At 40.3% G+C, this 15,345-nt stretch overlaps 1 protein-coding gene across 3 annotated transcripts; it reads left to right on the top strand.

Annotated features, from left to right (window-relative positions):
• The first annotated feature begins 11 nt into the window (after positions 1–11).
• On the top strand, positions 12–13,085 carry LOC115180374 (metalloreductase STEAP4). Of its 3 annotated transcripts, none has more exons than XM_029742427.1 (11): positions 14–325; positions 409–629; positions 801–908; positions 1,573–1,643; positions 1,763–1,850; positions 6,066–6,344; positions 6,437–6,546; positions 9,504–9,614; positions 9,796–9,838; positions 10,689–10,853; positions 12,312–13,085. In XM_029742427.1, the coding sequence occupies exons 2-11, from the start codon at positions 411–413 to the stop codon at positions 12,573–12,575; spliced, it is 1,458 nt and encodes a 485-aa protein (XP_029598287.1). In that variant the 5' UTR covers positions 14–325; positions 409–410; the 3' UTR covers positions 12,576–13,085. The 3 variants fall into 3 exon arrangements, with proteins under 3 accessions (XP_029598296.1, XP_029598287.1, XP_029598303.1); XM_029742443.1 differs by having other exon boundaries at positions 17–325; positions 6,437–6,531; XM_029742436.1 differs by having other exon boundaries at positions 12–629.
• Positions 13,086–15,345: the final 2,260 nt, after the last annotated feature.

The following is a 15,345-nucleotide window of genomic DNA, read 5'->3' as shown; positions in this document are numbered from 1 at the left end:
GCAGAGAGACTACTCCCTTTCCTCCTCCCTCCAGGAGCACGCCCAGACACAAATAGAGACTCAGTCAGTCGTGTCTGGATAACTCAGAGGTGCTGCTCCAACTCTGAAGACTATTGTTTTGGAACATGTAATGCAGAAAACATTTCATTGCAGGATTTCAACTACAGTAAGCTGTCCTATCATTGATTGACAGTGCTCTGTTTGGACTGTAAGACTCCGTCTAGAGGAGGTGTCTGCTGAAGAACTTAACAAAGTGAAAGTGTCGTTCATCCTGCGAGCTCCATTTATGTGGATGTACTTTTTCTGTGATTGAAACTTCAGGAAGGTATTTTAAACTCTTTGGTCTTTTTGACACTTTCTGTTGATTCTATCCGCGACTCAAGGAGGTCTTTGCCTGTCTCTGTTCAGGCATGACGGGTCAGGAGAGGAGTGAGGAGAAGAGTGAGTGTGTGTCAATGTCTCCGATGATGGAGGCTGACCCTGCCCTACCTGAGAGTGAAAGGGTGTGTGTATTTGGGACGGGGGACCTGGGGCACTCTCTGGGCCTGCGTCTGCTGCAGGCGGGGTACGGTGTGGTGTTCGGCAGCCGACGGCCCCACAGCAGCAGCCGCCTACCCCACGGAGCACAGGTACAAAATAAAGTAGATCTGGTTTTATGTGGTGATATGTTAAATGTGGATATGTGTTTTTACTGTGTTGTAAATGTATTTCAATATATTTGTTTATGTTTGAAGGAGTATATGTTAATATATTGTATTTGTGTTTAAGTGTGTATCAATATGTTGATGATGTTTATGCAGGTCCTGGGTCATGCTGCAGCTGCCCAGTCAGCCCATCTGATCTTCATCGCTGTCCAGAGAGAACACTACGACTTCCTGGTACCACTGGCAAATCAGCTAAAGGGAAAGGTAGCATATATGTTTTATTACTTCTGCTATATGTATGAATATCTGTTTTGTCAGCATGCAACTGTAAAGTTGCCGAATATAATGTATGTCCCAGCGTATTTAGCCAATATATTCTATGTCCCAGTGTATTTCAAATCAAATTTTTATTGGGCACATACACATGGTTAGCAGATGTTATTGCGAGTGTAGCGAAATGCTTGTGTATTTAGCAAATTGTTACGCTCGTCGATTGAAGAATTAGACCAAGGTGCAGCTTGGTAAGTGTACATCTTACTTTATTAGATGAACACCAACAAAACAACAAAAATACAAAACCGAACGTAACGTTCTGCAGGGCTAGACAGCACAATGCAAAAACAAGATCCCACAATCAAAGGAGGAAAAAAACGGCTGCCTAAGTATGATCCCCAATCAGAGACAACGATAAACAGCTGCCTCTAATTGGGAACCATACTAGGCCAACAAAGAAATATAAACATAGATTTGCCCACCCAAGTCACACCCTGACCTAACCAAATAGAGATTAAAACAGACTCTCTAAGGTCAGGGTGTGACACAAATATATTGTACATACCATGGCATTTAGCCAATAGAATGTAAATTCCAGGGTTTTTGGCAAATATAAAGTATGAACCAGTGTATATGATGCCATGTTGAATTGCAGGTGTTGGTGGACCTCAGTAACAACCTGAGAAAGAATCAGTACCCAGAGGCCAACGCAGAGTACCTGCAAAGGTGAGAGCTATACAGTATAGGTTGTTAATATGTGTATGTTTTTTTGTTAATTAGGAATGTTTTTATATGTTGATGTGTATGTTGATATAATGTAAATGTGGTTATATGTACCTGAACAGTCTGGTTCCTGGAGCTGAGGTGGTTAAAGGCTTCAACACCCTGTCTGCCTGGAGTCTGCAAAACGGACCTTCAGATGCCAACAGACAGGTACACACGAGGTTCAAGCCATGCCCATGAAACCAATTGGCTACTAGATTCAAGTCTATATACACTACATGACCAAAAGTATGTGGTAGTATGTTGTCATGTCTCTGACTATGATTAAATTATATGACATGCTATTTTATCACATCGATTACCTAATGTTTAATTGATTACGTGATTGAATTAAACTATGCAACAATTAAACCATTAATAACCTAGGGTACAACGGAAGCATTCATTATATAGAGCAGTTATCTCCCGAATCCACTCTCTTAACCTCTCTGGGCTAGTGGGACGTGACCGTCCCACTCTATTCAACAGCCAGTGGAACAGCGTGGCGCGAAATACAAAACCTCAAAAATGCAATAATTTCAAATTTTCAAACATACGACTATTTTACACCATTTTAAAGATAAGACTCTTGTTAATCTAACCACATTGTCCGATTTCAAAAAGGCTTTACAGCGATTTCAAAACATTAGATTATGTTAGGAAAGTACATTGACCAAAATAATCACACAGCCATTTTCCAAGCAAGCATATATGTCACAAAAACTCAAAACACAGCTAAATGAAGCACTAACCTTTGATGATCTTCATCAGATGACATTCCTAGTACATTATGTTATACAATACATGTATGTTTTGTTCAATCAAGTTCATATTTATATCCAAAAACAGCTTTTTACATTGGCGTGTGATGTTCAGAACATGCATTCCCACCATAAACTCCCGGTGAATTTACTAAATGACTCATGATAAACGTTGACAAAATACATAACAATTATTTTAAGAATTATAGATACAGAACTCCTTTATGCAATCGCTATGTCCGATTTTAAAATAGCTTTTCGGCGAAAGCACATTTTGCAATATTCTGAGTACATAGCTCAGCCATCACGACTAGCTATTTTGACACCCGCCAAGTTCGGGGCACACTTAACTCAGAATTAGTATTAGAAATATTGTATTACCTTTGCTGATCTTCGTCAGAATGCACTCCCAGGACTGCTACTTCCACAATAAATGTTGTTTTTGTTCCAAATAATCCATAGTTATGTCCAAATACCTCTGTTTTGTTTGTGCGTTCAGGTCACTAACCAAAGGGTAACGCGCGAGTGCATTTCGAGACCAAAAAATTCAAAATGTTCCATTACTGTACTTAGAAGCATGTCAAACGCTGTTTAAAATCAATTTTTATGGTATTTTTCTCATAAAATAGCGATAATATTCCAACCGGACAATAGTGTATTCATTCAAAGAGGGAAAGAAAAAACAGCGTGCTCGCGTGAACGCGCATATCCAATCTCTTTGTCACCATACTCTGCCCAGAGACAGAAGACGCCTCAATCCGCTTTCTGAAGGCTTTAGAGAGCCAATGGAAGCCTTAGAAAGTGCTGTCATTATGGGGTATTGTGTGTACAAGGGTAATACAGAAATATCAATTTAATCAATGTTGAATTCAGGCTATAATACAACAAAATGTGGAAAAAGTCAAGGGGTATGAATACCTTCTGAAGGGACTGTATATAAACATATATAGGCATTCAAAGAGTCTGTATATAAACATACATATACAGTGAGGGAAAAAAGTATTTGATCCCCTGCTGATTTTGTACGTTTGCCCACTGACAAAGAAATGATCAGTCTATAATTTGAATGGTAGGTTTAAATGAACAGTGAGAGACAGAATAACAACAAAAAATCCAGAAAAACGCATGTCAAAAATGTTATAAACCCCTGAGTCAATACATGTTAGAAACACCCTTGCCAGCAATTACAGCTCTGAGTCTTTCTGGGTAAGAGTCTAAGAGCTTTGAAAAACTGTTTCACAATATTTGCACATTATTATTTGTACAATTATTCATGCTCTGTCAAGTTGATCAATTCAATAGACGTTCAAGCCGATTTAAGTGAAACTGTAACTAGGCCCCTCAGGAACATTCAATGTCATCTTGTGTATATTTGGCCTTGTTTTTTAGGTTATTGTCCCACTGAAAGGGGAATGACTCCCAGCAGACTGAACCAGGTTTTGCTCTAGGATTTTGCCTGTGCTTTAGCTCTATTCTGTTTCTTTTTATCTTAAAAAAACTCCCTAGTCCTTGCCAATGACAAGCATACCCATAATTCTGCTTTGAAAGTTGATAAACTTGTAACCTCAGTTTTGAGAAAATGGCCCTTGAATGTTTTGGTGAACCTACTGGAGAGCTCTTCTTTGTCTACACTCATTCAGCATCGTTCACACCCTCTTAAGCCTTAGCCCCACACATCTCTTTAAGGATTCACAAGTGAGGCCATGTACTAAACAACCAAAGATTTCAAGACTAAAGGCTAGTTTATACTACGTCTATCGACTGTTGTTGCAGTGACATCATAAACATTACATTGTCGTCCGACATCAAACTGCATGACATCAGCAGCCTGGTGGTCCAAAATAGCATAACTAGTGTATTTTAACACCAATAAACCCACCCGTTTAAAAATGAATTTAGTATATGTCAATCTAGCAAACCAGGCAACTAAAAGCATCTTTCTAAATAATGTTTGACTTGTTTCTTGATGTTAGCTAGCTAGCTAATGTTAAGTTAACTGGCTAGCCAGTTCAAATAATGACCATATCATATAGCTGACAACATCTTAGCTTATTTGTCTTCATTATTACAGGAAAATACACTCACAACAAGATCGTTATTTACAAGTTCAAAAAAACTAAAGTAGCATTTTAGAACTTGGACACTGTCTCGTTGGCCTAACATTACACCCTAATTTGACGTTGGTGCAGGTCATGTTCTTCACATTACTATCTAAATTAAAAACATACTATATAAAATAAAATCACATTTTGTCACATGCACAGGATACAGAAGGTGTAGTGAAATGGCTACTTGCATAGTGGAGTCTTTTGTTTAGACATCTAGCGAGCCAGCCAGCTAACGTTAGCTAAAAAATGAACCATAATCCCAACTCATTACGTCACTACCCTGCGTGAATCTACAGGTATTTAACCAACCAGGTTCAATGTTATCTAGCTAGCTAATGTTAGGCTATAACTAGTAATGCAAATGGTTCAGAGATATGAATAATACTACTACACAGATCATACACGTAACGTTAGCTAGATAGCGAGCCAGCCATCTAACGTTACCTAGCTAGCTAAATGTATGCTTTAATTTGAAATGAAAACAACTTTCTGACAAAATTAGAAACGTATAACATCTGAAAATGTAGCTAGCTAGACTCTCTTACCCATTTACATGGATGGACACTTCTCCCTCTCTGTCACGGATGCCATGGTTGCCCTTAGTTTGAAGATGTAATCCAGAGACAGGTGTTTTATACAACAGCCTTCTGCGTGTTCTCTTTTCGACTCCCTCAGCATATTTGCAATCAAACGTCAGAATTTTCTCTATCTCCTTAGCTATCATAATCTAATTCTACCGGGCATTCCACTGATTTCAAAACTCGGCCATCCAGAAAGTGGTGAACAACACTTTTGCAGTTCTACATGTACTACGTGATATATATTTTTTTAACGCATTAGAAAGGATTACCTACACAAACTGACCAGCTCATGTTATAGACAGAAGTGCGCTACATGGCAACCAATCCGAATATTGTATGGGCATGTCTAGCCCATCCATTATCTCAGCCAATCATGGCGAGCAGGAAGGTTCCTAACTTTTTCCGTAGATAAATCAACTTAGCAATTTTATTCGGATTTACAGATGGCATACACGTTTGTTATTAACCTCTTACATCTAGATGTGCCGCTAGCGGAACGCCTCGCCAATATCCAATGATAGGGCGTGGCGCGAATTACAAACTCCTCAAAAATCCCAAAACGTACATTTTTCAAACATATGACTATTTTACACCATTTTAAAGACAAGACTCTCCTTAATCTAACCACATTGTCCAATTTAAAAAAGGCTTTACAACGAAAGCAAAACATTAGATTATGTCAGGAGAGTACCCAGCCAGAAATAATCAGACACCCATTTTTCAAGCTAGCATATATGTCACAAAAACCAAAACCACAGCTAAATGCAGCACTAACCTTTGATGATCTTCATAAAATAATATAATTTCCTGCATTTTTGGAGCATACAAAATAGCTGAGTATTTGAATGATTTATTTTATGCATGCATTTTTGCTCATACTTATCAAGGGTGTCAATAATTTCAGGAACCCACTGTATGTGTATAAATATATGTCAGGTGTATATCTGCGGTGAAAGTGCAGAGGCCAAGCAAGCGGTGATAGCGGTAGCCACCAAGCTGGGTTTCAGTGCCCTGGACCGGGGCTCTATCTCAGTGGCCCGGGAGCTGGAGGACTTCCCCCTACAGCTGTTCCCCCAGTGGAGGCTCCCCCTGCGCATCGCCATTGGCCTCAGTGCTGCCTTCTTCTTCTACCTGCTGATCAGAGACATCATCTATGCATACGTCACCCAGGGCAAAGACATCTCCTTCAGAATCATGGTCTCACTGGCCAACAAGGTACTGGCCACAGGCCCTCTGAGTGGTTGTGTTTGTGTTTCTCTGTGTGTTACCAGCTGTTCAAGGTGTGTGCGTGTGTGTGTTCTCCCCAGGTGTGTCCCATCGTGTCTCTGATCATGTTGTCTCTCTGTTACCTGCCTGGTGTCGTTGCTTCCTTCCTGCAGCTCTACAGAGGCACCAAGTACAGGTCAGACCTTTCTGTGTATGTGAGTGTGTTTGCATACATGTATGTTTATACAATGTTGCGTATGTACAGTTGAAGTCAGAAGTTTACATACACTTAGGTTGGAGTCATTAACTTCTTTAGCGGAACCCCGTTCTGCCTGCGGAAACCCTAGCCAACGGCCAATGGCATCGCACGGCGCGAAATACAAAACCAACTAAAATACCACAATTCAATTTTCTCAAACAATCAACTATTTTACACCATTTTAAAGATAAGACTCTCGTTAATCTAACCACATTGTCCGATTTCAAAAAGGCTTTACAGCGAAAGCAAAACATTAGATTATGTTAGGACAGTACATAGACACAAATAATCACACACCCATTTTCCAAGCAAGCTTAAATGTCATACAAACCCAAACCACAGCTAAATGCAGCACTAACCTTTGATGATCTTCATCAGATGACACTCCTAGGACATTATGTTATACAATACATGCATGTTTTGTTCAATCAAGTTCATATTTATATCAAAAAACAGCTTTTTACATTAGCATGTGATGTTCAGAACTAGCATACCCACCGAAAACTTCTGGTGAGTTTACTAAATTACTCATGATAAACGTTGACAAAATACTTAAGAATTATTTTAAGAATTATAGATACAGAACTTCTTTATGCAATCGCTATGTCCGATTTCAAAATTGCTTTTCGGCGAAAGCATATTTTGCAATATTCTAAGTACATAGCTCGGCCATCACAGCTAGCTATTTTGACATCCGCCAACTTCGGGGTCACCTAAACTCAGAATTAGTATTAGAAATATTGGATTACCTTTGCTGTTCTTCGTCAGAATGTACTCCCAGGACTTCTACTTCAACAACAAATGTTGTTTTGGTTCCAAATAATTCATAGTTATATGCAAATACCTCCGTTTTGTTCGTGCGTTCAGGTCACTATCCGAAAGGTAACGCGCGAGTGCATTTCTTGACAAAAAAATTCTAAATATTCCATTACCGTACTTAGAAGCATGTCAAACGCTGTTTAAAATCAATTTGTATGCTATTTTTCTCATAAAATAGCGCTAATATTCCAACCAGGCAATGTTGTATTCATTCAAAGGCTGAAAGAAAAAAATGGAGAAGTCTCGTGAACGCGCATCTCAGTCTCACTGTCCCCAGGCTAACCACTTACAAACTCTGCTCCTATACTTTGCCCAGAGACAGCAGACACCCCATTCCACTTTCTGGCGGCTTTAGAGAGCCAATGGAAGCCTTAGAAAGTGTCACGTTACAGCACAGATGCTGTAATGTCGATAGAGAGGCAACAGAAGGACAACAAATTGTCAGACAGGGCACTTCCTGTATGGAATCTTCTCAGGTTTTGGCCTGCCATATGAGTTCTGTTATACTCACAGACACCATTCAAACAGTTTTAGAAACTTTAGAGTGTTCTCTATCCAAATCTACTAATTATATATATGCATATTCTATATGCATATATGCATATTCTAGTTTCTGGGCAGGAGTAGTAACCAGATTAAATCGGGTATGTTTTTTATCCGGCCGTGAAAATACTGCCCCCTATCCCAAACAGGTTAATTGCTAAATTGTAAATACTTCGCCACCATGGCCTATTTATTGCCTTACCTCCCTAATCTTACCTCATTTGCACACACTGTATATAGATTTTTTCCCCCTATTGTGTTATTGACTGTACATTTGTTTATTCCATGTGTAACTCTGTGTTGTTGTTTGTGTCGCACTGCTTTGCTTTATCTTGGCCAGGTCGCAGTTGTAAATGAGAACTTGTTCTCAACTGGCCGACCTGGTTAAATAAAGGTGATTTTTTTAAAAATCAGATGGAATGGTGTATCGCTGCAGAATGCTGTGGTAGCCGTGCTGGTTAAGTGTGCCTTGAATTCTAAATAATTCGCAGACAGTGTCACCAGCAAAACACCCCCACACTATATCACCTTTTCCTCCATGCTTTACGGTGAGAAATACACATGCAGAGATCATCCGTTCAACCACAGTGCGTCTCACGAAAACACAGCGGTTAGAAACAAAAATCTCCAATTTGGACTCAAGACCAAACAACAAATTTCCACTGGTCTATTGTCCATTGCTCGTGTTTCTTGGCCCAATCAAGTCTCTTCTTATTACTGTCCTTTAGCAGTCATTTCTTTGCAGCAATTCAACCATGAAGGCCTGATTCATACAGTTTCCTCTGAACAGTTGATGTTTAGATGTGTCTGTTATTTGAACTTTGTGAAGTATTTCTTTGGGCTGCAATTTCTGAGGCTGGTAACTCTAATGAATTTATCCTCTGCAGCAGAGGTAACTCTGGGTCTTCCATTCCTGTGGTGGTCCTCATGAGAGCCAGTTTAATCGTAGCGCTTGATGGTTTTTGCGACTGCACTTGAAGAAACTTTCAAAGTTGTTGACATTTTCTGGCTTAACTGACTTTCATGTCTTAAAGTAATGCTGGACTGTCGTTTCTCTTTGCTTATTTGAGCTGTCCTTTCCATAATATGGACTTGGTCTTTTACCAAAAAGGGATATCTTCTGTATACCCCCCTACCTTGTCACCACACAACTGATTGGCTGAAATTCGTTAAGAAGGAGAGAAATTCCACAAATTAACTTTGAAGAAGGCACAACTGTTAATGGAAATGCATTCCAGGTGACAACCTCAAGAAGCTGGTTGAGAAATGTCAAGTGTGCAAAGCTGTCATCAAGGCAAAGGGTGGCTATTTGAAAAATATCAAATATTTTTGATTTATTTAACACTTTTTTGGTTATTACATGAAACCATATGTGTTATTTCATAGTTTTGATGTCTTCACTATTATTCTACAATGTAGAAAATAGTAATAATATAGAAAAAACCTTGAATGAGTAGGTGTTATAAAAGTTTTGACCAGTAGTGTACTTTTGTATATATGTATTGTATTTATGTTGATTATAAGTGTTTATGTATGTTTAACCTCAGGCGCTTCCCTGATTGGCTGGATCGCTGGATGCTGTGCAGGAAACAGCTGGGTCTTCTGGCACTGGGGTTTGCCTTTCTGCACGTGCTCTATACACTGATCATACCCATACGGTCAGTGGAGCACACACACGCAAACACACACACACACACACACACACACACACACACACACACACACACACACACACACACACACACACACACACACACACACACACACACACACACACACACACAGTGAACTGTGTCTTCCATTGGATTTTAGTAAAGAAAGAATTTATTTTGTTCCCAGGTACTTTGTGAGGTTCAAGGCCACTGAACGCACTGTCTCTGTGGTAAGAACACCTACCTAGCGTTAAGGCCAAATTTAACACTTTCAAAACAGCGAACATTGGATAGACATAATTGTGTACAGATTTAAGACCTTAATTTGAACACTCTATTGTCGCTGAGAATTTTCCTGCGCCACAGGATTTACATAAATTTACACCAATACATCGTTATGTTAAAGAGATTCTCTGGAACTTTTGTATACTTTTTGGCCAGTAGTTTTGAAAGCAGCACTCACGAGCCAAAAGTGGCGAAAACGAGTACTACGTGACACCACGTCCTTGCTTTTTCTGTATCTGCTGTGGCCACTGAGCCATTGCGCCAGCCCTGCAACCTCATTGGTTAATGCTGGGGGGCCTCTTGCTAGCTGTCACTCAAATGTGAGGGGCTGAAGCTCTTTGGCTAAAACTCAAATTGCTGAGGAGCTGGCCCATATGGGGGAAATGTAGGGAAAATGGCAATGCACAGCTTCAAGAAAACAGTAACTTTTCAAGTATTTAGTGGCTAATTGAGGTATGAATGTATGAACTACATATTGAGACATCCAGTCCAAAGCAGGAGGTTTAAAAATATTTTCTTAGTTGCCAACGAACCAGAGCATGTCTTAACAGTATAGCACTTTTATGTAGCCTAATTTTGGCCAGCTAATAGCCTTGCCACCAATCAAGTAACATTACATTGGCAGAAAAGTGGGAATGGACTAAATGTTTGAATGCTGTTGCTGCAGGATTATTTTGCTGTGACAATACTGGTCATATTAAGATCCTACATCTGTACATTGGACACACACCTACAGTATATAGCAATATTCAGGCACTAGTTTTGATTATAAATACGCCTCTCTCTCTCTCTCAGATCAGAGAGAACAGGACCACTGAGTTTGATACAACGACGGCTTGGCGTAGCGATTCCTACTTATCCCTGGGAATTCTGGGATTTGGCCTGTACGTCCTGTTAGGAATCACATCTCTTCCCTCCGTCAGTAACGCTCTCAGCTGGAGGGAGTTCAGCTTCGTACAGGTGGGATCACCAGGACCCTTCACACTGAATGCTTAGGCCAGACACACTTGCGAGGCACTCATTTTCTGCCCATTTTTACAAGCAGTGGGGGAATAAATCGATACAGTCATATATCACAATATTTTGGAGAATATTATATTGATACTTTGACTCCAAGTATCGATTTGCCTAGGAAGCGTTAGCTAGAGCTAGTCGGCTGTACCTCTGGTATTTTTTCATCCTCCATCTTCTTTTTAAATAGTGAGACGATGTTTTCAGCCCTTTTATTTCCATGACTGATAAAAAACGACTTTTCTCATGCTCTCTCTTGTCTTTCTGCAGCAGACATATAATGAACAATATGTTTGGAACATCAAATCGCAATAAAATCAAAGTATCGAATCACAATACATATAGAATCGTGAAAATTGTAATACATACCGTATCGCACCTAAGTATTGTGATAATGTTGTATCTTGAGGTCCCTGGCAATTCCCAGCCCTAATTTGTACACTTATCTCCTTCAGTGTTTCCCCTATTCGCGTATTCATGCGGGGTGCAGAGCCAACATCCAGGCCAGAATGCAATAAAACTCCAGGAAAGTAATCTGATTTTCAGCAGATAAGCCAGAGGTTATGTGCTGGGGATATGAAGCTGTATTCCTATCACTACAGGGAACACACACACTCATTCATAAATGTAACTGGGTCAGAAGAAACTCCGGCTCATTCTCTAATTCATTAATTTCCCTCAAATTGAAGCAGTGATTTAAATGTTAAGTTATTCATCAAATGTAATTTAGGAAGAATATATTAGAACAGGCCAGGAGAATTCACGTGTGTGTGTGTGTGTGTGTGTGTGTGTGTGTGTGTGTGTGTGTGTGCGTCGCAGGGGCGGCATGCACCCCAAAACATTTGAGGGGGCACAAGATACGTGAGGATAGCTGGGTAATGGCTAGGCCCCCCATCCGGACGTAGGAGCATTTTGCGTTTGTCAAACACCTGAAGCAGCTTTTTCCTGTAATCTAAAGCCATAATAAATATGCTTAATTCCAGGGGTCCTCCTGACTCTTGGTTCTTTTTTTTAAAGAAACAAAATATTCTTCTCTGCATCTATGCTAAAATCTGGGTAAAAGCTTGAAAGGAATGTGAGTCTTATTCAGTACGTTTTGTAATGCTTGCTTTTTTCAAGTCTACCAACCTTGCCAGCAGGCATGCCAGCTAAGATAGCTAGCTACTTTAACTTGATTGATAGCCGGAAATGGCTTCTTCACAGCTAGGGAGGGGAAACTTTCCAAAATGAAAACAATTAGAAATTAGCTAGTTTGATGGGCAATAGACTAAAATTGAAACAAAGTTTAATTTCTCATGGGAGGGCAAAAGGGCAGGTGCTCAAGCTCCCTTAGACCTCTATCTGTGCACATACCTGGAGCGTGTGTGTGTGTGGTTCATGTGTTTGTGTTCTTTTCTCCCCCACCAGTCCAAGCTGGGTCACCTGACTCTGCTGTTGTGTACGGCGCACACCTACCTGTACGGCTGGAACAGATTCCTGAGTTCCTCCACCTACAAGTGGTACACCCCACCGGGCTACATGCTGTGTCTGGTGCTTCCCTCTGTGGTGCTGCTACTCAAGCTGCTGCTCATCACACCCTGTGTGGACCGAACCATCACCCGCATACGCCAGGGCTGGGAGAGGGGGGCAGATCAGAGGAACCCTAAAGACAGCCAACCACTGATACCTTAGAGGACAAACACACACACACACACACACACACACACACACACACACACACACACACACACACACACACACACACACACACACACACACACACACACACACACACACACACACACACAAAATAACACCCTCAGTATGATGACAGCTTTGTCTTTGAGGCATGAACTCTTGTTTCTTTGCTATTGTACCCTCAGAGGTTGGCTACCATTCAATCATCGTTTGCCATGTTTCTGGGATCAAAAACCAACAATAACATTTAATTGATATGCAGTCGTGTTTCTTTTTGTATTACACTGTAAACATTGTTGCATTTTAATACATATATTTTCAACCGTACGCAAACCAGACACTAGTTTTCACTGGGTGAAACAAGTTTCACTAGTGAAAGCTCTCTCTCTCTGTCACTCTCTCATATCCTCTCTTACTGTACATCCTCTCTCTTCTTTGACTGACTGTACAGTTATCCCCAGATGAGACACAGGTTTCAGAGACGTATAAAGGTTTTTCAATGTATATTTTGTGTCTGTCTGATACATCTCCAGGGGAAGGTCAGACACATAAAAACACATCTATCAGTGTGATCCTCTCTGGGGCAGAGTGTTATTATTTCCTCCAGAAAACAGACTCTCCTAAACCCAGCAACAGGCTTCCTTTTCATCACTAGATAGACAGAGTGGCCCACAGTGTCTTCTGTTATGGGGAGCACTTCCATTTGTGGTGAATATAACTGGCTGTTTGTGTACAGTGCCTTGCAAAAGTATTCATCCCCCTTGGCGTTTTTCCTATTTGTTGAATTACTACCTGTAATTGAAATTGATTTTTATTTAGATTTCATGTAATTGACATACACAAAATAGTCCAAATTGGTGAAGTGAAAAGAAAAAATAACTTATTTAAAAAAATGCAAAAAAACAAACGGAAAGGTTGTGCGTGCATATGTATTCACCCTCTTTGCTATGAAGCCCCTAAATAAGATGTGGTGCAACCAATTACCTTCAGAAGTCACATAATTAGTTAAATAAAGTCCACCTGTGTGCAATCTAAGTGCCACATGATCTCAGTATATAGACACCTGTTCTGAAAGGCCCCAGAGTCTGCAACACCACTAAGCAAGGGGCACCACCAAGCAAGCAGCACCATGAAGACCAAGGAGCTCTCCAAACAGGTCAGGGACAAAGCTGTGGAGAAGTACAGATCAGGGTTGGGTTATAAAACAATATCTGAAACTTTGAACATCCCACGGAGCACCATTAAATCCATTATTAAAAAATGGAAAGAATATCGCACCACAACAAACCTGCCAAGAGAGGGCCGTTCACCAAAACTCACGGACCAAGCAAGGAGGGCATTAATCAGAGAGGCAACAAAGAGACCAAAGGTAACCCTAAAGGAGCTGCAAAGCTCCACAGCGGAGATTGGAGTATCTGTCCATAGGACCACTTTAAGCCGTACACTCCACAGAGCTGGGCTTTATGGAAGAGTGGCCAGAAAAAAGGCATTGCTTAATGAAAAAAATAAGCAAACACATTTGGTGTTTGCCAAAAGGCATGTGGGAGACTCCCAAACATATGGAAGAAGGTACTCTGGTCAGATGAGACTAAAATTAAACTTTTTGGCCATCAAGGGAAACACCTCTCATCACCCTGAGAACGCCTGCTGATGAAAACATCCCCACAGCATGATGTTGCTTCACTGTGGGGATGTTTTTCATCGGCAGGGACTGGGAAACTGGTCAGAATTGAAGGAATGATGGATGGCACTAAATACAGGGAAATTCTTGAGGGAAACCTGTTTCAGTCTTGAGACTGGGACGGAGGTTCACCTCCCAGCAGGACAATGACCCTAAGTATACTGCTAAAGCAACACTCGAGTTGTTTAAGGGGAAACATTTGAATGCCTTGGAATGGTCTAGTCAAAGTCCAGACCTCAATCCAATTGAGAATCTGTGGTATGACTTAAAGATTGCTGTACACCAGTGGAACCCATCTAACTTGAAGGAGCTGGAGCAGTTTTTCCTTGAAGAATGGGCAAAAATCCCAGTGGCTAGATGTGCCAAGCTTATAGAGCCATACCCCAAGAGACTTGCAGCTGTAATTGCTGCAAAAGGTGGCTCTACAAAGTATTGACTTTGGGGGAAGTGAATAGTTTTGCACGCTCAAGTTCTGTTTTTTCGTCTTGTTTCTTGTTTGTTTCACAATAAAAAATATGTTGCATCTTCAAAGTGGTAGGCATGTTGTGTAAATCAAAATGATACAAACCCCCCAAAAATCTATTTTAATTCCAGGTTAAAAGGCAACAAAATAGGAAAAATGCCAAGATGGGTGAGTACTTTTGCAAGCCATTCAAATGCCAAAGATCTAAATACATGGATGAAGAGGCAAAGCACAAATACATGCTCCCAGAAACAGCTTGTACCAACACTAAAAACACAGGAACAATGTGAAAACAGTGTTGATTCAACCAATGTGTGCCCAGTGGGATCTTTTTGACACAAATGAAGTAACAAGGTTAATTATTTTTATTGCATCAATAAAATAAATGGGTATATATTTTCCTTCACTTAATAAAATACTACACACAAAAAATTGTGTGAAATTCCATTAGCCTATGTGCCTATTAGACTTTAGGAGAATGTTGTGATATATTCATTAAAGAACAGTTCATGTGGCAAAAGTGACACAATCAGTGGCAACCCGTCGTTCAGCTCCACCTTTTTAGCAAAAAATATTTTTTGTTATTGACTGTTTTGCATGTTAAGCCAAGGATAGGGGGC

This window comes from Salmo trutta, chromosome 3 (genome assembly GCF_901001165.1).
Source record: "Salmo trutta chromosome 3, fSalTru1.1, whole genome shotgun sequence".
In the NCBI taxonomy this organism is placed as follows: Eukaryota; Metazoa; Chordata; class Actinopteri; order Salmoniformes; family Salmonidae; genus Salmo; species Salmo trutta.
This window is presented reverse-complemented; position numbering and strand designations above follow the sequence as displayed.

Excerpts from the sequence above, each read along its gene's own strand:
- LOC115180374 (XM_029742436.1), top strand. The coding sequence starts at position 411 with ATGACGGGTCAGGAGAGGAGTGAGGAGAAGAGTGAGTGTGTGTCAATG. Across the intron at positions 6,345-6,436 it reads TGGTCTCACTGGCCAACAAG|GTGTGTCCCATCGTGTCTCT; the intron begins GTACTGGCCACA and ends TGTTCTCCCCAG. Across the intron at positions 9,839-10,688 it reads CTGAACGCACTGTCTCTGTG|ATCAGAGAGAACAGGACCAC; the intron begins GTAAGAACACCT and ends TCTCTCTCTCAG.